Source organism: Pan paniscus, chromosome 1 (assembly GCF_029289425.2).
Source record: "Pan paniscus chromosome 1, NHGRI_mPanPan1-v2.0_pri, whole genome shotgun sequence".
Lineage (NCBI taxonomy): Eukaryota > Metazoa > Chordata > Mammalia > Primates > Hominidae > Pan > Pan paniscus.
The window spans coordinates 12,909,255-12,935,549 of NC_073249.2; the positions used below are offsets into that span (position 1 = coordinate 12,909,255).

The 26,295-nt window shown below is 38.3% G+C and overlaps 1 protein-coding gene and 1 pseudogene across 2 annotated transcripts in view; one reads left to right on the forward strand and one right to left on the reverse strand.

The window, feature by feature from the left end:
- Positions 1-26,295, forward strand: part of ERO1B (endoplasmic reticulum oxidoreductase 1 beta) — a 66,348-nt gene that overhangs the window by 12,157 nt on the left and 27,896 nt on the right. Inside the window, exons 2-5 of one of the 2 annotated variants that reach the window (XM_003824508.5) lie at positions 43-162; positions 17,003-17,086; positions 18,419-18,460; positions 20,635-20,717. In XM_003824508.5, the coding sequence (XP_003824556.3) occupies positions 43-162; positions 17,003-17,086; positions 18,419-18,460; positions 20,635-20,717 (329 nt within the window). The remainder of the gene's footprint in view (positions 1-42; positions 163-17,002; positions 17,087-18,418; positions 18,461-20,634; positions 20,718-26,295) is intronic. The other variant, XM_034949449.3, reaches the window with a different exon arrangement.
- LOC112438772 (U2 spliceosomal RNA) lies at positions 2,567-2,744 on the reverse strand (annotated as a pseudogene).

Below are 26,295 nucleotides of genomic sequence, written 5' to 3' on the forward strand. Positions count from 1 at the left end.
AAACATCAGTAGTTTACATATTTTAAATTATATAAATTCTAGGTCACTGGAGTTCTGGATGATTGCTTGTGTGATATTGACAGCATTGATAACTTCAATACCTACAAAATCTTCCCCAAAATAAAAAAATTGCAAGAGAGAGACTATTTTCGTTATTATAAGGTAAGGTTGTAATTTTTAATTCTGTTGATATCAAAGGTTTATATGTGACCTTTATGATCCTTTTGAAAGCCCATTTCAGTTCCTCTCAGCACCTTGTGTATATCTTTCATCACTGAATTTATTATGTATTGCAGTGGAAACCTATTGATCTTTTTAAACAGTACAAATCTTAGTCCCCTTCCTTTGTATGGGGAGTTCCTCATTTTTCAGTTTTGGTTTTTAGGCAGAGACTACTGTCTCTATAGAAGCTGAAAATGCCACAGACTTATTTTGTCAGCCTCTCTTATAACATAGTTCTGCCATCTGGACACACCTACTCAGCCTTTGAGTTGTGCTGATGTCAGTGTGCTAGCATTGTTAGTGGAAAGGACCACAGCAGCATCTTTGTTGGACCTCTTTCTGAGAGGGCTGGCAAAATAGGCTGAGGCTTCAAGTAGACCACTACCGACAGTGATGCTCCAGAATTGGTTCTTAAATCTAGTAATAGTCTACTCTAGACCTTTACAAAATAACCGGTGATAGTTTAAAGGCAGCAGCAATCTTTAAATATAGCAGTAAGGCAATATTCAAAAGAACAGTGTTTTAAATTTTAGAACAACATTTTATTTTATTTTATTTTTTATTATTCTTACTATTTTTGAGATGAAGTCTCGCTCTGTCACCCAGGCTGAAGTGCAGTGGCACAATCTCAGCTCACTGCAACCTCCGCCTCCTGGCTTCAAGCGATTCTTCTGCCTCAGCCTTCTGAGTAGCTGGGATTACAGGCGCCCGCCACCACAGCCGGCTAGTTTTTGTATTTTTAGTAGAGACTGGGTTTTGCCATATTAGCCAGGCTGGTCTCAAACTCCTGATTTCAGGTGATCCACCTGCCTCAGCCTCCCAAAGTGCTGGGATTACAGGTGTGAGTCACTGCACCCGGCCTAAATATATGTATTTTATTATTTAATAATATATATATGTTTTTGTTTTTGCTTTTATTTTTTCTCTTGAGACAGAGTCTCACTCTGTCCCCCAGGCTGGAGTGCAGTGGCACGATCTCGGCTCACTGCAAGCTCCACCTCCCAGGTTCACGCCATTCTCCTGCCTCAGCCTCCCGAGTAGCTGGGACTACAGGCACCCGCCACCACACACGGCTAATATTTTGTATTTTTAGTAGAGACAGGGTTTCACCATGTTAGCCAGGATGGTCTTGATCTCCTGACCTTGTGATCCGCCCGCCTTGGCCTCCCAAAGTGCTGGGATTACAGGCATGTGCCACCGCGCCGGCCTTGTTTTTGCTTTTTTTTAGAGACAGGGTCTTGCCATGTTTGCCCAGGCCGATCTCAAATTCCTGGCTTCAAGTGATCTATCGATTGATCGATCTATCTATCCATGTGTCTTTTTGTTTCCTAGGCTTACGTCAGCTAAATTAATTTTTTTTTGGTTTTTTTAGACAGAGTCTCGCTCTGTCGCCCAGACTGGAGTGCAGTGGCTCCATCTCAGTTCACTGCAACCTCCGCCTCCTGGCTTCAAGCGATTCTTCTGCCTCAGCCTTCTGAGTAGCTGGGATTACAGGCGCCCGCCACCATACCTGGCTAGTTTTTGTATTTTTAGTAGAGACGGGGTTTCACCATATTGGCCAGGCTGGTCTAAAACTCCTGACCTCAGGTGATCCACCTGCCTTGGCCTCCCAAAGTGCTGGGATTACAGGTGTGAGTCACTGTGCCTGGCCTAAATATATATGTATTTTATTATTTAGTAATATATGTATGTTTTTGTTTTTGCTTTTTTTAGAGACAGGGTCTTGCCATGTTCGTCCAGGCTGATCTCGAATTCCTGGCCTCAAGTGATCTCTCTCTCTCTATATATATATGTGTGTGTGTGTGTATATATATATACTTGTTTCTTAGGCTTAAGTCAGCTAAATTAAATTTTTTTGTTCTTTTTAGACAGAGTCTCACTCTGTCGCCTAGGCTGGAGTGCAGTAGTGTGATCTCAGCTCACTGCAACCTCCGCCTCCTGGGTTCAAGCAATTCTGTTGCCTCAGCCTCCCGAGTAGCTGGGATTACAGGCGCCCACCACCACGCCTGGCTAATTTTTGTATTTTTAGTAGAGACGAGGTTTCACCATGTTGGCTAGGCTGGTCAAATTAAATATTTTTGATGATTAAAAACTAGTATCTTGTGCAGAAATATAGCAAATAAGAGAATTAAAGATTTGGGAACACATCTCTCTTATCAGCACCAGGAATATCCAAAAAAGGTGATGTATGTTTCTCCTCTGTACAAAATCCTTTAGGAAAGCATATTTCATGAATGTATTTCAAAGAGTAATCTATACCTAAATAAACTATTGAGTGTCTGTTACTCTAGGCATTTTACATATGAATAAGACATGTGCTTCTTTCTTTTTTTTTTTTCCCCCGGAGGGGTGCACCGTTCCTGGAAGTACTGCAATACCAGGTCGATGCGAGGAGTGGATGGAGCAAGCTCCTATTCCATCTCCCTACTCCAAAAATCCATAATATATTGTTCTCGGGTAGAGGACATATCAGGTATTAACAGATACTTCACTTGATCTTAGCCAAAAGGCCGAGAAGCCATTGGAGAGACAGGTGCTTCTTTAAATTTCCACCACTAAATCTATAAATCTAAGTGCATTTGTAGCTGCTTTCTCTTGTTTCTTTTCTACCATAACATTGAACTATATGAAATTTTTACTTTTATATTTCAAAAATGGTTGAACATGCCAGTTTCATATGGCTCAATGTAATACAGTGGGGGAAGTGTTTCTTGTATCAAAAACCATCTCTTCACAAGTGGTCCAGTTCACATCTCTACATAATGTTATGTCCCTCACTCTTTCACTCCTTCACTTTGGGTTTGTATCTTGTGTTTCTCTATCCCTAGCAGGCTTGGTCAGTAGAAGTACTCAAATATTTGAATGTTTGAATGAATATCTCGTTTAATCTTCACACCAAAATTTTCTCGGTATTAGTCACATTTTTCAAATGAAAAAGTAATAGTTTAGGTATTCCAGGTAGGGTATTTTTGTTGGCTAACAAACAAAACAGAAGTTTTATTAAGAAAAGATATGAAGTAGCTAACAAAATTGAAAGACAAGCTGAGGAAACATACTTCAGAAAAGATAAAACTAAAGCTGGAACTAATGACCATTTCCTTAAAGGAACCACTGGGATTTTGTATCAAATTAACTATTTTCCCATATTTTCCAAACTTTATGTAAGAGTTATATTTCTGTCCAGGTACGGTCATATGACCCGTTGGACCAAAAGAAGGAAGGACACCTTGGTTGACAGTCTCATTTGCATGAGTAAAAGTGGAGTCATTGTTTCCCAAAGGGAAATTAGGGACTGTTACAAAAGAGGGAATAATGGAACTTGGATAGGCAAAAGTGACAATGTGGTTCTTGGCTACTCAACAATCTCATTCTTCCTCTTACACATGCAGTTTAAAAATGTTCTGATCAACACAGTGAAATTATTCCATATGAAACCAAAACATGCTCATACCCTCTCACAGAGGAGGGTTAATGCCATGATCTAGTTAATGCATTCAGCTCTAACTCTAGGATATTTGGGTGATATCTATGCCTCTTTTTGTTCTGTCAGCCTATAAAAGAAAGAAAAAGGAATATACTCTACTCAATATACTCTACCTACAACAGTGGCAAAGAAAGGAAAGCTTTAAAAAGAAAAAGCTAAGAGAAGAGGTTAATTTAACTTATTATTATTTTTTAATTTTAATTTTTTTTTTTTTGAGACAGAGTCTTGCTCTGTTGCCCAGGCTGGAGTGCAGTGGTACGATCTTGGTTCACTGCAACCTCAGCCTCCCAGGTTCAAGTGATTCTCCTGCCTCAGCCTCCTGAGTAGCTGGGACTACAGGCCCACACCACTACACCCGGCTAATTTTTATATTTTTAGTAGTTACGGGGTTTCACCATGTTGGCCAGGCTGGTCCGCAACTCCTGATCTCAGGTGATCCACCCGCCTTGGCCTCCCAAAGTGCTGGGATTACAGGCGTGAGCCACCATGCCCAACCAAAAAGAAGTTAATTTTAAACACATGATTCAGCAAGCAAGGAATACAGGTGGAGGTAACAGTCTGCCTTTATGCAGTTGGGCAGTTGGCTGCTGTAGCTGGTATTTCTAACTTCTCTTTTTTACTTCTTATTCCTTTCCTTTATGCAGTAAATATTTATTGAATGATTAGTTTGTGTCAGGTACTATGGATACAGTAGTGAATAAGACAAAACTTTTCTGATAAGAGAGACAAACAATAAACAAGTAAACAATAAAATATAATTTCAGATGCTTATAAGGTAAATTCTATGGAGAAAAGTAAAGTAGGAGAGTATGAATATTGGGGAATTGGAGGGTGGGAGAGGTAGGTAGCCCTACATTAAAGAAAGTATTTGGGAAAAGAAGGTATTTATGCTAATGTAACATTTGAGCAAAGTCCTACCTAATGTGAAAGAGCCATGAGAAGGTTTGGGGAAACAACATTCCAGGGAAAAGATGTAGAATACCAAGTAAATGGTCTTGAGATAGAAATAAGCTTGGTGTGTTGAATAGGCAGAAAGCTGGTATAGCTGGAGTGAATGAGAGGGAGAGTTGGAAATATAGGTAGGCACCAGATTTAAAAAACAGTAGGACCGTATTGACCATGTAAGGATGCTGGATTTTATTTTAAGCAGGATAAGAAACTACTGAAGGGATTTTTGTGCAAAAAAGACTGTAAGGGTAGAAGACAAGAAATAGAGGCACCATTTAGGAGACTATTGCGTTAGTTCATGTAAAAACAATACAGATTTGCAATAGAATGCTGCAGCTGAAAAATGTAGAAAATGATCAAATTAGGGTTGTACACAAAAGGTAACACCAGCAAGCTTTTCTGATGAATTGAGTGTGAAGTATGATGATAGAAATGAAATCAAGGATGATGCCTAAGTTTTGAGTGCCATATACAAGCACAAATGTACATATATGTAAAATCATGACCAAATAGATTTTATTCCAAGAATGCAAGGATGATTCTTGCATTGATGTCGATCATCAACAAAATTCAATATGTGCTCCTGATTTTTAAAATAATAAGAATGATGTTTATTTCTTAACATGATTATTTCAGTCCTAATATCAGCATAGCTAACACGTCTTGCATATGGGGAAACACTAGAGGAATTCTCACTTAGGTCAGGAACCAAGACAAGGATACCCACTATCTCCATTAACTGTTGGATATACTACCCAGCACAGTCAAATAAGAAAAAAACAACTATCCAGTGTGATGGCTCTGATTTAAAAAAAAAAGAGAAAAAAATAACTAGAGCCATAAAATTTTATTTTACTTTTTTGTGTATAAATTTAAGGGATACAAGTGCAGTTTTGTTACATGGATATATTGCCTAGTGGTGAAGCCTGGGCTTTTAATGGAACCATCACCCGGATAGTGTGCATTGTACCCCTTATGAAATTTCTCATCCCTTACTCCCCTCCCACCCTTCTTTTTTTTGGAGACAGTCTCACCTTTGTTGCCCAAGCTGGAGTGCTGTGGTGTGATCTCGACTCACTGCAATCTCCACCTCCTGGGTTCAAGTGATTCTCCTGCCTCAGGGCTCCCAAGTAGCTGGGACTACAGGTGTGCGCCACCGTGCCTGGCTAATTTTTATATTTATAGTAGAGATGGGGTTTCACCATGTTGGCCAGGTTGGTCTTGAACTCCTGATCTCAAGTGATCTGCCCACCTTGGCCTCTCAAAGTGCTAGGATGATATGTATGAGCCACCATGCCTGGCCCACCCCACACTTCTGAGTCTCCAGTGACTATTACTCCACATTCTATGCCCATGTGTACACATTATTTACCTCCTACTAATAAGTGACAATGGAGAGGCATACAGATTTTAAAGGAATAAGTATAACTATTTCCATTTATAAATGAAAAAAGTTGTCTGGGCATGGTGGCTTCTGCCTGTAATCCCGGCACGCTGGGAGGCTGAGGCAAGTGGATCAGTTGAGGCCAGGAGTTCGAGACTAGTCTGGTCAACATGGCAAAACCCTGTCTCCACTAAAAATACAAGAAACTAGCTGGGCATGGTGGCGTGTGCCTGTAATTCCAGCTACTGGTCGGGGGGCAGGCAGAGGCATGAGAATTGCTTGAACCCAGGAGGTAGAGGTTGCAGTGAGCCAAGATCACGCCGCTGCACTCCAGCCTGGGTGACAGTGAGACTCTGTCTTAAAAATAAAAAAATATAGTTACATGAAAAAAGTTATATGTAAAAAATGCAAAAGAATCAATAATAAAAACAATAAAACATATGTTAATATAGCAAGCCATAAACTTGATATACAAAAAGTCAATATCTTCATAAATGTAAATAATAACCATTTAGAAGTTATAACAGAAAGGAAACCACCATTTACATTAGCAATGAAGCCAGGCATGGTGGTGCATGCCTGTAGTCCCAGCTACTTGGGAGACTTAGCTGGAAGTATCGCTTGAGCCCAGGAGGTTGAGACAAGCCTAGGCAACATAGCGATACTACTGACTCAAAAAAAAAAAAAAAAGCAAACAAAATAAAACAAAAAATATATTAGCGATAAAACAGATAAGATATATAGGAATAAGTACATCAAGAAGTATGCAAAACCTAAAGGAGGGAAGCTTTAAAACATTTTTGAAAGACATAAAAGTAGATTTGAACAAATGGAAAGATATCCTTTGTAGCCTAACAATTTTAATTCGCCCCTAGTTAATATGTAAATTTAATGTGATCCTAATAAAAATACTGAATTTTGGCCTGGTGCAGTGGATCACACCTGTAATCCCAGCACTTTGGGAGCTGAGGTGGGTGCATCACTTGAGGTCAGGAGTTCGAGACCCGCCTGGCCAACCTGGTGAAACCCCATCTCTACTAAAAATACAAAAAATTAGCCAGGCGTGGTGGAGTGTGCTTGTAATCCCAGCTACTTGGGAGGCTGAGGTGGGAGAATCGCTTGAACCTGGGAGGTGGAAGTTGCTGTGAGCCAAGATCATGCCACTGCACTCCAGCCTGGGTGACAGAGCAAGACTTCATCTCAAAAACAACAACAACAAAACTGAAGTTTTTGTTTATTTTCCTGGAGCTAGACAAGTTGTCACAGGTTAGGTTCTCTGGGAAGCATATGCTGAGACAGTGATAAGTGTACAAGAGCTTAGTTAGGGAATACTTTTGGGACCAACAGTTTGGGGAAGGCAGGGAATCAGGATTGGGCAAAGGGAGATGTCAAGCTGTGATGCAGCCTCAGTGGAAACCTCAGGTAAGCCTGTGGGGAGTTCTTAAGATGGAATAACCCTTCCGAGTTAGTCGTCCCCATTTGGCGCGAGAGGTCTAGGCCTTTATATCTCTCCATCAGTTGGTTATTGGATGAAGGCCACCAGAGGAAATAAGGATCCAATCTTGGGTAAGGTGGTTCTTTTCACCCGAGCTTGTCTACCTGCAACATTTCCACAACTGAGGTAATTACATCCCCTTTATTCTTGAAGGGTGATCTGAGTAGTATGTTACAGTGTCTACCACAGTCCACTCCTTGCACCATGTATTTCTGTTGCTGAATTAAAAAATTAGCTTTAAATTTAGCAGCTTAAAACAACAGGGCTGGGCATGGTGGCTCACGCTCGTAATCCCAGCACTTTGGGAGGCCGAGGCTAGTGGATCATTTGAGGTCAGGAGTTCAAGACCAGCCTGGCCAACGTGGTGAAACCCCATCTCTACTAAAAATACAAAAAAAAAAAAAAATAGGCAGTAGTGATGTGCAACTGTAATCCCAGCTACTTGGGAGGCTGAGGCAGGAGAATCATTTGAGCCTGGGAGGCAGAGGTTGTGGTGAACTGAGGTTGCACCACTGCACTCCAGCCTGGGCGACAGAGTGAGACCCTGTCTCAAAAAAACAAACAAAAAAAGACTGAAAAGATGCCATTTCAGGAAGACCTAAAGAGTGTGAGAAAGCAAGCAATGTGGATACCTGGGGAAAGAGCATTTTTGTATGAGGTAAGGATCCAGTTTCATTCCTGTGAATGTGAATATCCAGTTTTCCCAATACTTTATTAAAGAGACTATCCTTTCCCTGTTGTGTGTTCTTGGCACTTTTGCCAAAAATCAATTGACCATACATACTTGGGAGTCTTAGATTTATTTCTGGGCTTCCTAACTTGTTCCATTGGTTGATGTGTCTATTTTTATGCCAGTACCATGCTGTTTTGAGTACAGTAGCTTTGTAATATATTTTGCAATCACAGTGTGCAATGAGTCCACCTTTGGATTTTTTGCTCATGATTGCTTTGGCTATTCAGAGTCATTTCTGCTTCCATACAAATTTTAGGATTGTTCTTTTTTTGTTTGTTTGTTTTGTTTTGTTTTGTTTTGTTTTTTGAGACAGAGCCTTGCTCTGTTGCCTGGGCTGGAGTGCAGTGGCACAATCATAGCTCACTGTAACCTTGAAAACCTTGTACTGACCTCAACTGATCTTCCCACCTCTGCTTCCTAAAGTGCTGGGATTACAGATGTGAGCTGCTGTGTCTGGCCGTATTGTTTTTTATGTATCTGTAAAGAAATGATATAGGAATTTTGATAGGAATTATATTGAATCTGTAGGTCACTTTAGGTGATATGGACATTTTAACAATTTAATTCTTCCAATCAGTGAATATGGAATATCTTTCCACTTATTTATGTCTTCAGTTTCTTTCATTAGCGTTTTAGTTTTTAGTGCATAGATCTTTCACCTCCTTGGTTAAAGTTACAACTATTTCATTTCTTGATGTTACTGTAAATATGATCTCTCAATTTTGGGGGGGATTGTTCATTGTTAGTGTATAGAAATGCTATGGACTTTTGTATGCTGACATCGTAACCTGCAACTTTGCAGAATTTATCACCAGTTTATTACTAGATTTTTTGGCGGAGTCTTTAAAGTTTTCTCTCTGTGAGATCATGTCATCAGCAAACAGACATTTTCATTTCTTTTTCTATGTAGATGTCTTTTATTTCTTTTTCTTGCCTTATTTCTCTGACTACAACTTCCAGTACTATGTTGAATAGAAGTGGCGAGAGTGGGCGTTCTTTTCTTGTTTCTAATCTTAGAGGAAAAGCTTTTCAGTTTTCACCACTGAGTATGATGTTAGCTGTGGGTATATGACCTTTATTATGCTCGGGTACATTTTTTCCATACCTTATTTTTCAGGGGTAGTTTTTATCATGAAAGGATGTTGAATTTTGTCATATGTTTTTTCTGCATCTATCAAAATAATCATGTGGCTTTTGTCTTTAATTTTCATAATGTGTATTATTTTTATTGATTTATGTACGTCAAACTACTCTTGCATCTCCGGGATAAATCTCACTTGATCATGGTGAGTGATCTTTTTAATATGCTGTTGGATTTGGTTCACTAATATTTTATTAAGGATTTTTGCATTTTTTTTCATCAGGGCTGTTGGCCTGTAGTTTCCTTTTTTTTTCTTTTTTTTTTGTAGTGTCTTTGTCTGGCTTCGAAATCAGGGTAAATACTGGCTTTCTAAAATGAGTTTGGAAGTATTACCTTCTCTTCAATTTTTTTGAAAAGTTTAAAGATTGGTTGCTGTTCTTTATATGTTTGGTAGAACTCAGCAGTGAAGCCATGAGGTCCTGGTCTGTCTTTTTTTTTTTTTTTTTTTGAGACCAAGTCTTGCTCTGTCGCCCAGGCTGGAGTGCAGTGGCGTGATCTCGGCTCATTGCAACCTCCATCTCCTGGGTTCAAGTGATTCTCCTGCCTCAGCCTGTCGAGTAGCTGGGATTATAGGCCCATGCCACCATACCCAGCTAATTTTTGTATTTTTAATAGAGACAGGGTTTCACCATGTTGTCCAGGCTGGTCTTGAACTCCTGACCTGACCTCAGGTGATCCACCTGCCTTAGCTTCCCAAAGTGCTGAGATTATTACAGGCATGAGCCACTGCGCCCAGTGCCTCGTCTTTCTTTGATAAGATACTTTTTACTGAATCAGTTTCCTTAATTATTATTGGCCTATTCAGATTTTCATTACTTCCTTACTCCAGCTTTGGTAGGCTGCATGTTTTTAGTAATATCTTCATTTCTTCTAGGTTATCCAGTTTATTGGAATATAGTCGTGATTAGTAGTCTCTTTTTCTTTTATGTCAGTTGTAATGTCTCCTCTTTAATTCTGATTTTGTTGGCATTTTCTCTTTTTCTTTGTTAGTCTAGCTAAAGGTTTGTCTATTTTGTTTATCTTTAAAAAAAAACTTTGGTTTCATTGATTACTGATTTCTAGTTTCATGTTAGTGTGGTCACATAAGATACTTCATATGATTTCAGTGTTCTTAAATTTGTTAAGACTTGTTTTGTGGCCTAACATGCTCTATCCTGGAGAATGTTCCATATGCACTGAGAATAATGTATATTCTGTTACTGTTGTATGGAATATTCTATAAATATCTGGTAGGGCCATTTGGTCTAAAGTGTAGTTCAAATCCAGTGTTTCCTCATTGATTTTTTTTTTCTGTCTAGGTGATCTAATGTTGAAAGTGGAGTATTGAAGTCTTATTGTATTGCAATTTATTTCTCTCTTCAAAGCTATTGATATTTGCTTTATATATTTACCTTTTCTGAAGTTGGGTGCATATATATTTAGTTTTTGTAACTTCTTGATAAATTGACCCCCTTATCATTTTAAATGACCTTCTTTATCTCTTTTTACATGTTTGACTAAAAGTCTGTTTTGTCTGACATATGGATAGCTACCCCGCTCTTTTGGTTTCTAGTTGCATAGAACATCTTTTTCTATCTTTTCAGTCTGTGTGTGTCCTTAGAGGTGAAGCAAGTCTTTTATAAGCAGCATATAGTTAGGTCTTATTTTTTAATCCATTCGCCACTTTTAATCCAATCCACTTTTGATTGGATAATTTAATCCATTTGCATTCAAAGTAATCGTTGATAGGTAAGGACTTACTATTGCCATTCTGTTAATTGCTTTTTTTGTTAATCTGTAATTCGTTTGTTCTCTCCTCCTCTCTTGCTGTTTTCCTTTGTGGTTTGATGATTTTTTTTGTAGTGGTATGCCTTGAATCTTTTATCTTTTCTGCAACTACTAAAGGTTTTTGCTTTGTAGTTACCATGAGACCTACATACATCTTGTGTTAGTAGCAGGCTGTTTTCAGCTGATACTGACTTAACTTTGATCACTTGCATAAATGCTATACTTTTACTTGCCTCCCCACCCCAATTTGTTTTTAAGGACATGTCTTATATCTTGTATAGTTTGTATAGTGTATTATAGCTATAGTTATTTATTTTTAATATTTTGTCTAACTTTCCTATTAGATATATAATTGATATTTACACCACCAGTACAGTATAATAGTGTTCTGAGTTTGTATGCTTACTTTTACTAGTGAGTTTTATGTTTTCTAATTTATTTATTTATTTATGTTTGAGATGGAGTCTTACTCTATCACCCAGGCTGGAGTGCCGTGGCACGATCTTGGCTCACTGCAGCGTCCACCTCCCAAGTTCAAGTGATTCTCCTGACTCGGCTTCCCGAGTAGCTGGGATTACAGGTGCGCACCAGCACACCCAGCTAATTTTTGTACTTTTTTAGTAGAGATGAGGTTTCACCATGTTGGCCAGGCTGGTCTCGAACTTCTGGCCTCAAATGATCCACCCGCTTCGGCCTCCCAAGTTGTTGGGATTACAGGTGTAAGCCCCTGCGCCCAGCCGTTTTCATATGTTTTTAATATTGTTAGTTGGCAGCATTTTTCTTCAGCTTGAAGGATCCTTTTAGCATTTCTCATAAGGCAGGTCTAGTGGTGATAAATTTCCTTACGTTTTGTCTGAGAAAGTTTTTATTTCCCCTTTTATTTTTTAAGAACAGGACCACTGGATATAGTATTTTTGGTTGACAATTTTTTTTCTTCCTTTTCTTTCGGCTTTTTGAATCTAATATTCCACTCCTTTCTGGCCTACAAGGTTTCTGTTGAAAATTTTGCCTATAATTTATTGGAAGTTCCCTTGTTTGTAACAACTCACTTTTCCCTTGCAGCTTTCAATATTTTCTCTGTCTTTAACTTTTGACAATTTGATAATAATGTCTCTTGGTGTGTGAGTCTCTTTGGATTCCTCCTATCAAGTTTTCATTGAACTTCCTGGATCTGGCTGAGTTTTTTTTTTTGCTTTGTTTTTCTTTTTTTTCTGTCTCTCTCTCTCTTTCTGTCCTTCTTTCTTTCTTTCATCATAAGCAAGCTAACAGGAGGGATCTGGCTTTCTGTTTCCTTCCCCAGACTTGGAAAGTGTTCTGCCACTTTTTCTTTGAATTTTTTTTGTTCCTTTTTCTCTTTCTTCTCCTTCTGGTACTCTGATAATGTGTGTAATTCTGCTTGGTGGTATCCTGTGAGTCCCTTAGACTGTCTTCACTCTTTTTCATTATTTTTTCTTTTTGTTCCTCAGATTGGATGATTTCCATTGAACTATCTTCAAGTTTGCTAATCCTTTCTTCTGCTTGATCTAGTTTGCTGTTGGACCCCTCTATTGAATTTTTTTAGTTTGGCTATTGTGTTCTTCAGCTCAATGATTTCTGTTTGATATTTTAAAAATATTTTCTACTTCTTTGTTGATATTCTCAATTTGTTCATGCATCGCACTCCTTACCTCAGTGAGCATCTTTATGACTCCTTCTAAATGTCCTGTTAGGTAAATCACATATCTTCATTTCAGTAGGGTTGGCTTCTAATTGAGATTGTCTTGTTCTTTTTTTTTTTTGGAGCATATTTCCCTATTTCTTCATTTTTCTTAACTTAAGGCACATAGAATGCTGTCCCTTCTGTTTAGGCTTCAGGAGGTTTATTCTTTATTTGCTACATAGGCTCCTAGATACTGGCTTGTTAGAAGCCAAATCTGCAGGGAGTTGCTGGAAAGGCTGCCAAGATTTTGGCTTGAGGAACTGGAATAATGGAGTTGCTGTTTAGTCAGATGGTGAGTATTACTAGTAGGAGTAATTCTTCATTTTTCTTAACTCTGTATTGGTTTCTGTGTATTATATAAAAGAACTACCTTCTCTAGTCTTGTTAGACTGGTCTTATGTAGCAGGTGTTTCTTCCCAATCAGCCTGGGCAGTATTCTAGTTCCGCAAAACTTTGTGCTGTCCAGCCTGCTGTCTCTGTTCTTAGTGGCCTCCAAGAAATTAGAGTCAAGTTGTACTACTGCCTTGAGAGAGGTGGTATAGAAGCCATTCCCTTGGGATATGACTAGAGATATTGGGATGTTAGATGTGTGCTTTGGTTTCTTCTTTCCTTGCAGAGAAGCTGAAAGCCAGAGTTTATCTCCCACTGATTCTGCTCTGCACCAAAGAGAGCATCTGAGGCAGATGCCTGTATTCTTGATCTAACTGGTGACTTTTTAACTTGGAAGAGATAGCTGCTGAATATTTATTTGCAAGTTTAAAAGTCACCTGTTTGTTCTCTGTGGTCTAGGAGACTCAGGAGTGTAGGGCTTCATCAACTCCCAGAGCTAGGTGATTTAGCAGCCTATCCCTCCAGTGAAGGCTATAAAAGTTGGGGTTCTCGATGTGTTCAAAAACTATTTTCATGGAGAGTTTGAAGACCTGGAATTATTGCCAGAGCCTGTAGGGAAAAAGGTGCAGGAAGCCCACTCTACTTTTTGGGCCAGCAGGTCTCATGCCCCCCTAGCAGGGGGAGACTTCTGATCTGAAGCTATTACTGAAGCATGCCAGGAGAAAGGCACAGGGAGTGCTGACTTTCCTTTTCAGGAATGGGGAGGTCCCCCACCTCCTTCCATTGAGAGATGGTGGGAGTTTGTCTCTAGAGCACATGGAGGCAGAAGGCATGAGAAGTGCTGTCCCCTCCATTCGTGGTGGCAGAGATTTCAGAGTTGGGATTGTGTCTGGAGCAAGCCAGGGAAGGAGGTGCAGAGAGTGCTCACTCTCCCGTTCAAGCAAGAAGTCTCACATGCACCTTGCAGGGGTAACCTTTTGGTCTGGAGTTCCCTGAAGCAAGCCAGGGAAGAAGACACAGGGAATATCCCCTTCTCTTTCTTGTCATGGAGAGGTCCCCTTGCCTCCTTCTAATGAGAGGTTGCAGAAACTTATCTCAGGAGCAAGCCAGGGAAGAAAGCGCAGAGGGTGCTGTTCCTCCTGTTCTTGCTGGCAGAGGCCTCCAGCCTTTTTCCAAGGAGAGAGTGGATGGCTGGGATTAGCGCCTGAAGTAAGCCAGGGGAAGAAGGCACATAGAGTGCTGTCCCTTCTGTTTAGGCTCAAGGAGGTTTATTCTTTATTTGCTACATGGGTTCCCAGATACTGGCTTGTTAGAGGCCAGAGCCTCAGGGAGTTGCTGGAAAAGCTGCCAAGATTTTTGGCTTGAGGAACTAGAATAGTGGAGTTGCTTTTTACTCAGATGGTGAGAATTTCTAGGAGGAGGAGGTGCAGTTTTGGATATGTTAATTTTGAGGTACCTATGAATGCCTTGTCCAGGAAGAGAGAATCCAGGAAGCAGGTGGGTATACAGGCCAGAAGCTTAAGGGAGGTGTCCAGGCTGAGAACTTGCAGTCCCCAGATGTGCCATGCTGTTTTAAGGTTCTTTGTTTATGCACATCCTGCCCCACTGCCTATAAATCTCCCTCAAACACTTCTAGTCATACCCATTTTACATATTACCAAAAGGCAGAGTTGATCACCCTCTCCTCTATGTTGCCAATCTACCTATTTTTGCCTTCTTCTCTGTAATATAGATATTGTTTACTTAACCATATTAATTAGGTGTCTACTATGTATTATACCACTGTTCCAAGCACTAAGGATAAGATGATGCAAAATTCTGATCCTTATGGTGGGAGGTGCAGACAATAAGCAGATAACATTCAGGTAGTGATAAGTGCCATAAAAGAATGTAAAACAGTACGTTGGGGTAGAGGTTGCATACTGAGCACTACTTTAGCAAGCCTGGCCAGGAATGTTCTCTCTGCTTAGGTGTGATATGTGAGAGAGACTTGAATGAGGTGAAAGAGTGAGCCGTCATAAGATCTGGAGGAACAATAATACAGGCAGAGAGGACAGCAAATATAAAGACCTTGAGGCCGGGCATGGTGGCTCACACCTATAATCTTAACACTGGGAGTCTGAGGTGGGTGGATGGCTTGAGCCCAGGAATTCCAGCCCAACCTGGGAAACATAGTGAGACCTTGTCTCTACTTAAAAAAAAAAAAAAGAAAGAAAAAATTAGCCAGGTGTGGTGGTACATCTGTGGTCCCAGCTACTTGGGAGGCTGAGGTACAAAGATCACCTGAGCCCAGGAGTTCGAGGCTGCAGTGAGCCAGGTTCGTGCCACTGCACTCCAGCCTGGGTAACAGAGCAAGACTCTGTCTCAAAAAAGAAAAAAAAAAAGATAAAGACCGGCCAGGCACGGTGGTTCATGCCTCTAATCCCAGCACTTTGGGAGGCCAAGGCAGGCGGGTCACCTGAGGTCAGGAGTTCGAAACCAGCCTGGCCAACATGGTGAAACCCTGTCTCTACTAAAAATACAAAAATTAGCCAGGCGTGGTGGTGGGCACCTGTATTGCCAGCTACTTGGGGGGCTGAGGCAGAAGAATCGCTTGAACCCAGGAGGCAGAAGTTGCAGTGAGCCAGGATTACACCATTGCACTCCAGCCTGGGTGACAGAGTGAGACTCTGTCTCAAAAAATAAAAAAAAATAAAGATCTTGAGACATAGGGAGCATGGTATGTTCCCAGCAAGGCCAGTGTGGCCAGAGGAGCATAATAGAAGAGGTCAGAGAGGTAGGCCAGAGGCCAGGTTATGGAGGGCCTTGTGGAGCTTGCTGCAGAGTTTATAAACTCTAAGGGTGATGGGAAGCCACAGGAAGGTTTTGAGGAGGGATTGATATGATCTGATTTGTTTTAAATAGATAACTGTAGTTGCCATATGGAAATAGAAGTAGAAGCAGGGAGACTATTGCAATAGTGTAGGCAAGAGGTAGGTGGTGACAAATGGAAAAATGAATTGTTTGATGGGGAACAAGAAAAGGGAGGAAAGAGAATAAAACCTAGATTTTGGCATGGGCAATCTCAAGTCCTATTGAATTACTGTCTTCCTGTAATGTGTAGAATAGGAAAACCCAGCTTTTTTACCATGGTTAAAATGTCCTGCATGACTGTCCCTTGTTTACCTCCATCCTCGTTCTCTGCCACCCTCCCCCTTCTACATTAAACGTCAGCCCAACTGGTGTTTTTTAGTTCACACAACTGCCCAGGCTTTTTATTGCCTTATCCAAATGCACACTTCCTCCATCCTAAAATATTACCGCCTCAGAGGCCTCCATCTGCTAGCCCCACTATTACAGTTCTCTGGATTTTCTTTGTAGCACTGACTACAACTCGTACTAAACATACAAATATTTAATTTGTTTCCTTCAATAGATTTTTAAGTTCCAGAGGGATAGGGGAGTTCTTTTTCTGTCCATTTTTCCCCCATAGCCTACCCAGTGCCTGACACATAGTGGATGCTCAGTTCTTATTTGTTGAATAAATGGGTGCATGAGATAACTCTCATTAATAAGATAACATTAGGAGACTGGAAGACATTCAAGTAGTTCTAAATGCTTTCTCTGTCACCCAGTCTGGAATGCAATGGCATGATCTAGCTCATTGCTGTCATTTTAAATTCTGAACCTTATAGGTGCCACGAGGATAGGAAGTATTCCTTCTTATTCACCACCATGTCACTGGTGCCCAACACAATGACACTTTGAGAGCACCCCATAACTATAATATGAGTTTACTAACTTTGTTCTTTCTTTCAAGGTTAATCTGAAGCGACCTTGTCCTTTCTGGGCAGAAGATGGCCACTGTTCAATAAAAGACTGTCATGTGGAGCCCTGTCCAGAGGTATAATAAATAAAATAACAGGGCAAAGCCAATTTTCTCTTGGACTTTTAGAAAAGCATAACCTCTATTTTATTTCAGGCTAATGTCAATGGATTTGGATGTGTCAGCAAATTCATATGCTCTCAGCTCTCTCCTTTAGAACCAGATTATTGAAGATTCTATACTTGACACCCAAATGGGTTTGGAGACACTTGTATCCAGTGATACTGGTGATCAAATATGGAAATATAGTCTTATTCTAAAATGGAAGGAAAATCAGAGGCCTGTTCTAGGATTGGATCTGCAGTTGTCTTTTATTTCATGCTTTATTGAATCAGCATCTTGTTTCATAGGAAAAAATAAATAAATAAATAAAAACAAGCTACTGGACCCTATATTTCAAATTTGTAGTGATTTAATTGGGGAAATTTCAGGCTTAGAATTAGATTTTCACTTGGTCTTGTTACATTTACATTTTAAAAAAAACCTATACTTAATACCAAGAGAATGCTACATTTTAGACTTTGATTTTTGTTATCTAACATAATTAATTATATTCCTCTCCTTCAACAGTAATTAGTTGTAAGCTTTGTTTTCCTTTCACTCTCTGCTTTTCTTACCTAATCAGTTAGTCTAGTTTGTTGTCCTTAAAAATCTGTACCAATGTCCTTCCTAAAGGGAACATTCTTTAAAAATTTATAATATTCAGTTTCCTTTAAGAATAAAATATGTATTAAGTATTTTGTTTAAAGTTCTGTTTGATAAGCCGGTTGTAATAATTCAGATACATTTATTAAAGCCTAACACTAATTATTGGCCTTGTGAAAAAGAATGTTCCAGCTACATGCAGTTCTCCCATTGGTAAACCCTAGATTAGATTGGTAAATTCTAGGTTAATCGTGTGGGCCAAAAAAAGCTCTCTAGTAATCCAAAATTGCCTACACTTTATTAGAGCAGAAGTTAAAATTGCACATAATACATTGCAAATAATTTTGAACTTTCAAAACTTTCTTTTCTGTGGTAACAAAGTTTGTGGAAGGAAGTGATTGTCAGTGTTTTCAACCTAAATTATATAAACTATAAAAAATACTGCAATAGTTATTAGAGCTGCTTTTGGCTTTCTTACTTTGTGTATGTCATTCAGTTTTCTATACTTTGATTTATAAGTCTGTATATTGGGATAACACTTTTACTTTATGAGATAGTGTGAAAGCAGAATTTGAGTGAGTGTATATTTGCCCCTCATAGAGTAAAATGCTTGATGAAACAGAGCAATGCATTGACAATTCGGAAGAAATTCCAAAAAAAATAAAGATCACTTAAAAAATTTTTTGTTTTTCTTGTTTTTTTAAGAGTAAAATTCCGGTTGGAATAAAAGCTGGACATTCTAATAAGGTAAGTCCCTCCTCTTCCTTGAGTGTTTCTGCTTTACGTTGTGAAACTTACCATTTACTGACTGACAGTGGCTGTAGTGAAGAACCATATTATGGTTAGTTGGGAATGGAGACATTTTGCCTCAGAATTCCGAATCCCTAACTCTTGCATCAAGCAGATAGATTGTACATTTCTAGATTCTTTTGAAATTGCTTCAGTACTGTTTTTGGAATCTCTGGAACAACTATTAAATGTAACTATAGTGTCAGATCCCCTAGTCAGCAGGTGTTTTATCACATAGCTATTTTTAGTCTTCTGTTTCAACTAGTTAGCCTGGCAGGTTTAGAATTATATTGTATAGAGTAAATATCAAGATATTTTGAGCAGAGTACTTTCAGATGGTATTAAGATATTCATTTTTAATGATTGTTCTTGTCCTCTTATGAGAGTATTATAATTTATTTTGCCATTGATATGTTTTTAGAGAACCGTTTATTTCCTGTTTTTCACTACTGCACATCCATAATAAAGATCATCATACCCTCTCTCTCTGTCTCCTTCTTGTGCCTCCTTTGCATTTTCTTCTTGCTCTCTCTCCCGTGTAATCTTTTGTTTTTACTTTATTGTATTTATTTTTGCTTCAGATCTGAAATAAATAAAACCATATAAAAGCAGTTGAAACCCCCTCAGCTCTTTCCCAGTTCGTTCTACTTCCTTCCTCCCAGAGCTAATCATTTTTCTGAAGTATCCTTCTGTGATTTTATATTCTTATTGCAGGTGTATCTACAAGTAATATATTTTACACTTTTATTGCATGTGTATCCACAAGTAATATGTAATTTATTGTGTGTGAATTTTTTTAATTTAAATAATATTAAATAATATTTTTCTATTTCTTTAGGTTACAAACTTTTTTTCAGTTTGTGCTTTTACTCAGTCTTACGCTTTTGAAATTTTCTCTGTTGGTATATGTGGATTTTGCTCATCATCTTAATAGTTGTAGTCAGTTGTATGACTATAACACATATTAGCCATTCCTCTATTGATGGACATTTCAGTTGTTCCCAATTTTTGGCTATTTCAAACAGTAATGCACTAGCATTTTTGTCCTTTGTCTCATTGTGCACACACGTAAGAGTTTCTCTAGGTCTACCTGTAAAGGCAGGATTGCTGAACCATAAGGCATGCCTATCTCACCATTAGAAATAATACCAAATAATTTTCCAAGGCAGTCGTACCTTTTTAAAAAAATGGTTGCCCTGGGATATGGTCTCACTAGTGGGACTGCAGGTTCAAAGGTTTAAGCATTTTGCAAACCTGTGTGTGTGTGTGTATGTACGTATGTATATATATGTGTGTGTATATATAACTTTTATATAAAAACCCTCTTTAGAACTAAATTTGACCATATATATATGTTTGCACACACATATGTTTGCTATATATATACATATATATACACATATATACACACACATATATGTATATATATATAGCAAACGTGTTTGCTATATACATATACATGCAAGCATACATATATATACACACACATATATACATATATATATGTGTGTGTATATATATATATATGGTCAAATTTACTTCCCAAGAGGGTTGTTTTTTCAGTTGATATCACCAACACATCAGTGCTAATTGTTAACTTTTACTTTTGAATTTTTATTTATTTTTTTGAGACAGAGTCTTGCTCTGTCATGCAGGCTGGAGTGCAGTGGCGTGATCTCAGCTCACTTCAACCTCTATCTCCCAGATTCAAGCAATTCTCCTGCCTCAGCCTCTCCCGAGTAGCTGGGATTACAGGCGTGTGCCACCACACTTGGATAATTTTTGTATTTTTAGTAGAGATGGGGTTTCACCATGTTGACCAGGCTGGTCTTGAACTCCTGACCTCAAGTGATCCGCCCGCCTTGGCCTCCCAAAGTGCTGATTACAGACGTGAGCCACTGCATCCAGCCTAATTGTTAAATTTTAATATGTTGTTGATGGAAATAATATTTAGTTGGTGGAAATTTCTGCCTCATTTTCATTTGTATTTCTTACATATGATAGGGATTTTTATAATGGAATGTATGTATATTTAGTGTATATCATTGTTGACAGATTGATTATTCTGCCAATAGAAACTGAAATAAAGAATAAGGTAATAATTTTTACTAAACTTATGAACTTCTTTGCAGTACTTGAAAATGGCAAACAATACCAAAGAATTAGAAGATTGTGAGCAAGCTAATAAACTGGGAGCAATTAACAGCACATTAAGGCAAGTTTTATTTTGGTAATATTAAGAAAATATTCTCTTATTGGTATCAAGAATCAATTTTTTATGATTTTGGTAAACCATTTTTGTACCCATTAAAGTTTTAACTAATATATTTTTAAAAGGAAGAAAAAGGTTTTCTTTATCCTAAATTTCATAATAGCTTTGCCTCTTCTTGGCTGATTTAGCCTTAAATTTCTAGAATGTATCATCCATAGTAAATCTTTTAAAAAGTAGAAATTTACAAGATTGTTCAGCTAACAGGGTTTATGGATCAATTTTTCCTGATTACTATGGAAGAAGGGGCTTGAACTCCTAAATCTTTTTGAATAGTGATTGAGTCTGGATGTTACATTTTGAATGATAAAAGTTATTAGCCTGTTAAATTTCATAGATTTTTTTTCTGTTAACTTTTCCTTATTTGTTCTAAACAGAAACCAGCATAAACAATATATAAATGGCCTCAAATTGTGTAGTATAAAATGACTAGACATAATCAGTAGTTGGGAATGAGATATTTCAGAAATTCCTTTACATTCCCATTTGATTAGGTTTGTATTTATGAGCCGGGCACGGTGGCTCATGCCTGTAATCCCAGCGCTTTGGGAGGCTGAAGTGGGCAGATCACCTGAGGCCAGGAGTTTAAGACTAGCCTGGCCAACATGGTGAAACCCCATCTCTACTAAAAATACAAAAATTAGCTGGGCGTGGTGGCGGGTGCCTATAATCCCAGCTACCTGAGAGGCTGAGGCAGGAGAATTGCTTGAACCTGGGAGGCAGAGGTTGCAGTGAGCTGAGATCGCACCATTGCACTCTAACCTGGGTGACAAGAGCGAGACTCTGTCTCAAAAAAAAAAAAAAAGATTTGTATTTATGTACCATAATTGCTAATGACTCAGTATAAGTTAGCAATTTTATTTATTGAAGACAAAATTTAATATAGGAAAATAAAAGATAATAAACACCCACATACATATCCTCCATTTCAAATAAATAATCCTCCATTCCAAGTAAATAAATATTAACATTTTTTGCCATATGGTTTAAGGAACAAGAAACATCACAGATAAATTTAAAATCCCTTATGCTCTATTCCCTAATCCAGTAGAGGTAACTACTATCATGAATTTGTTGGTGTATATCCGGTCTGTTTTTGTTTTTATATATTTATATGTATAAATAAGATAGTTTTGCGTATATGGTTTTATTTTTCCTTTATATAAATGATATCCTATATTTAACATTCTGCAACTTTTTTCATTATACATTTTGCTTTCTAGATCTGTCCATGTTGAAACACAGATTTATTCTTTTAACTGATGAATGATTTTCATCATATAAATATCCCATATTTTACTTAGCTATTCACTTATTGATGGATGTTTAGCTATTTCCAATTATTTACTTTTACAAACATGCCACCTTGAGCATTCCCAAATTTTTTTTCACATTAGAAGTAGAATTGTTGAATCTTAGGATTGTCTTTTTAATACCCATTCTTGATATTGCCTGATGACATTCCATAGTACTTGGTGTGAATATATACTGACTCCAGTGCTGACAGCTTGTATCATTCTCTACATCCTTACCAAAAGTTGATAATGTTTGTTGAGTGTGAAATAGTACCTTGTTTTTATTTTATACTTCGTAATTACTAGTGGATTTGAGCATTTTTTGAGTTTCTTATTCATTCAACAAATGAATGTCTACAATGTGCCAAGCACTGTTCTAGGGTACTAGGAATCCAGTAGCGTAACGGATAAAATTTCCGCCCTCGTGCAACTTGATCCTTGTCAGAGGAAATAACATGATAAACAAGTAAAATATATGAGAAATAAGTAAGTAAAATGATGATGAATGCTAGGGAAGACAGGCAGGGAAGAACAAAGAGGGCTAGGAGTGAGAGAGTGGCACTGTTTTAAATTGGGTGGTCAGAGAAGACCTAAGTGATAATACAACATTTGAACAAATTGCTGAAGAAGGTGAAGGCATGAGTCATACTATGGTTGGCTGGGGGATGAGCATTCCAGGTATATATAAATGTTAGTTGAAAACCCCCATGGCAGGATCATGCCTAGACTTAAACACAATAAGACCAATGTAACTGGAGCACAGTCTTCAAGGGCAAAGTAGCAGAAGACAAGGTCAAAAGATGCTAGGGATGGGGCAGGAGGTGGGGTGGGTAGAGATCTTGTAGAGCCTTGAAAGCAATTATAATGAGTGTTTGCTTTTAGACTGGGTGGAATAAAACTCACGGGGAGGTTTTGAACAGAGGAGTTAAGGGCATATGTTGAGGGAGCCTGATATGTTGCAGAAGCCTTATTACGTGATTATCGTAGTAATCCAAATAAGACATTATGGTGATTTAAACCAGGGTGATAGCAGTGGAAATGATGAGAAGCGGTCAGGTTCTGGATGTATTTTGAAGATACAGCTAACAGGATTTGCTGCAGTTATTGGATATGTGGTATTGAGAAGATATGAGCTTTTGGATGACTACAAGATTTGGAATTATAAAAATGGAGTTGCCATTTACTGACCTGTGGACAGCTGCAGGAGGAGCAAGTCTGATACAAAGTTATAGTCAAATTTGGATTTGTTAAGTTTGAGCTGCCTGTGAGACATCCACTTGGAGATTTCAGGTAGGCAGTTGGATATACAAATCTGAAATAGGGGAGAGGTCTGGATGTCAGTCAATGAATAGATGGTGTTTAGCAGCCATAAACCTAAATGAGATCACCAAGGAGAGAGTGTAAATAGAGGAATGATCTAGGGACTAGGCTTAAGTCATTAGAAGATTTTGGGGTAAATTGTCAGTTTATATTCTTTGTCATTTTTTTCTCCATTGGATTGGATTTTAAAATTATTACTGATTTGTAAGCATTCTTTATATAATGTGATAATTCTTTGTTGGCTGTGTTGTTAGGATTTGTCCTTTAATTTTGCATATAGTTTTTTGTTGTTGAACAGAAATTATTTTTTAAACTTAAAAAATTTAAGTATAATACACATATGGTAGAATAGAAAATTCTTAAGTGTAAAGGTCAATTTAACTTTACAAAGTGAACCCAACTCTATAGCCACCATCCAGAGCGTTATACTTGCTGTCCAGATTACCATGTGTACTTTCCTAGTCATTATCACCTTCCAAAGTTAACCGTGATTTTGAGATACTGACAGAGATTAGTTTTAACTGTTTATAAATAGAGTGATATAGAACATATTCTGTTGTATCTGGCTTCTTTTTGTTAACATGTATCTGAGATTCATTCATGTTTTTGGGCATAGTAATGTTTAATTCTTTTTTATTGGCACATAGTATTCTATAGTAAGAATGTGCCATGTTTCCATTCTGCTCTTGATAGCTTATGCTTTGGGGCCATTTCAGAAATATTTTGGTGGATACAGTTGGACATGGTGGCTCATGCCTGTAATCCCAGTACTTTGGGAGGCCAAGGGAGGAGGATTGTTTGAAGCCAGGAGTTCAAAATCAGCCTGGCCAACAAGTGAGATCCTGTCTCTACAAAAAATTTAAAAAAAAAATATCCAGGTGCAGTGGCATGGGCCTATAGTCCCAGTTACTTGAGAGGCTGAGGCAGGAGGATCACTTTGAGTTCATGAGTTTGAGACTGCAGTGAGCTATGATTGTGCCACTGTACTCCCCAGCCTGAGTGACAAAGTGAGACACTATCTGTGAAAAAATAAAAAACAAATTTGGTGCATACATATGTATATTTTTATGGAGAATATACCTAGAAATGAGATTAGGTACTGCCAAATTGTTTTCTAAAATTGCTACCAAATTATATTGCTACTAGCAGTGTATCAGTTATCTGTTCTACAACTTCTCCAGTGATTGGTACTATGATTTTTAAACAGCTTTACTTTGAGGTATAATGAAATATGATACACTGCATATAAAGTATACAGTTTGATGTTTTGACATGTGTCCACCCATATAACATCATCACAATTAAGATACCATAGGCTGGGTGTGGTGGCTCATGCCTGTAATCCTAGCACTTTGGGAGGCCGAGGCAGGGGGATCATGTGAGGCCAGGAGTTCAAGACCAACCTGGCCAACATGGTGAAAATACTACTTAAATACTACTAAAAATAAAAAAATTAGCCAGGCGTGGTGGCAGACGCCTGTAATCCCAGCTACTCAGGAGGGTGAGGCAGGAGAATCACTTGAACCCAGGAGGCGGAGGTTGCGGTGAGCCAAGATCGTGCTACTACACTCCAGCCTGGGTGACAGAGTAAAACTGTGTCTCAAAAAAAAAAAAAAAAATATATATATATACATATATATATATATATATGTATATATATATTGACTGGGCATGGTGACTCACACCTGTAATCCCAGCACTTTGGGAGGCCAAGACAAGCAGATCACTTGAGCCCAGGAGTTTGAGACCAGCCTGGGCAACATAGCAAGACCCTGTCTGTACAAAAAAATAAATAAATAAATTAGCTGGATGTGTTGGCGTATGTCTATATTTCGAGCTACTTGGGAGGCTGAGGATAGAAGGATCACTTGATCCCAGAAGGTCAAGGCTACAGTGAACTATGATGTCAGTGCACTCCAGCCTGGGTGCAGTGAGACCCTGTCTCAAAATTATATATATATATATATATATTTATCTCTCCCAGAAAGTTTCTCATTCCCTATTCCATCTTTTATGCTCCTCATTTCCCAGTTTGAAGACTACCACTTTAACCTCGGGACACTATCTTGAAAGGAAGTGCTGAGTTAAGCCCAAGAAATTCTCATGCAAATAGTGTTGCATCCATCTTCAAACTGACGTTTGGAAAAGCTGAAGTAGATAACCTCTAAGGTCCCTTCTAACTCATTTATAAATCAAACTGAGCCAGCTTTATTAGCATTAGATGCACGTTCAGTGTTTTTTCGGGCTTAGGCGTGGCTTTACTGTGGTTTTAGGCAGGGGTTAGGTGAAAGAATCAGCAAAGCCTCTTCAAATGAGGATGCTCAAAGAAGAAAGTTCCTGAAAGTCATATTGTTAACAAGAAAATAGGAATTTATATCACTATTGATTTGTTCTTCACTACTTTCAACGTAAGATCTATCTTATTAAACACAAGTTTAGTTAATGTCATTTTAGCTGTAATTAGGCATTATTGTTTATGGCATCACGTATTTCAGTTGGGTCAACTGTGATACAATATTTTTGTTAATTTTTATTATATACTCCCATAGGGGAAAAAATTCCACAGTAAGTTGAACTGGAAAAATGTATTGATAAAGTTGATGTAGTACAACCAAGCTTATACACTTCTTTGTAGTGGCTTCTCAAATACAAAACAAATTCTTGATTATGACAGTACCACATTTAGGAATTACCTGATTTTTACCTTTATATACCTGATTTATACAGTTTTTTGTACCTTGTTTTTTCCTTTTGTGTTATGAATAAAGAGGGTAGCAAAATGATGCGCCTCTGATAGATCCTACCATCATGAGTATTCAATACAGAGAAGGCCTGAATATAGGTTCAAGTTAATGTAGATCAAAGTTGATTTCAATGAATGTAGTTGTTACTTATCAGTTCTTCAAGTT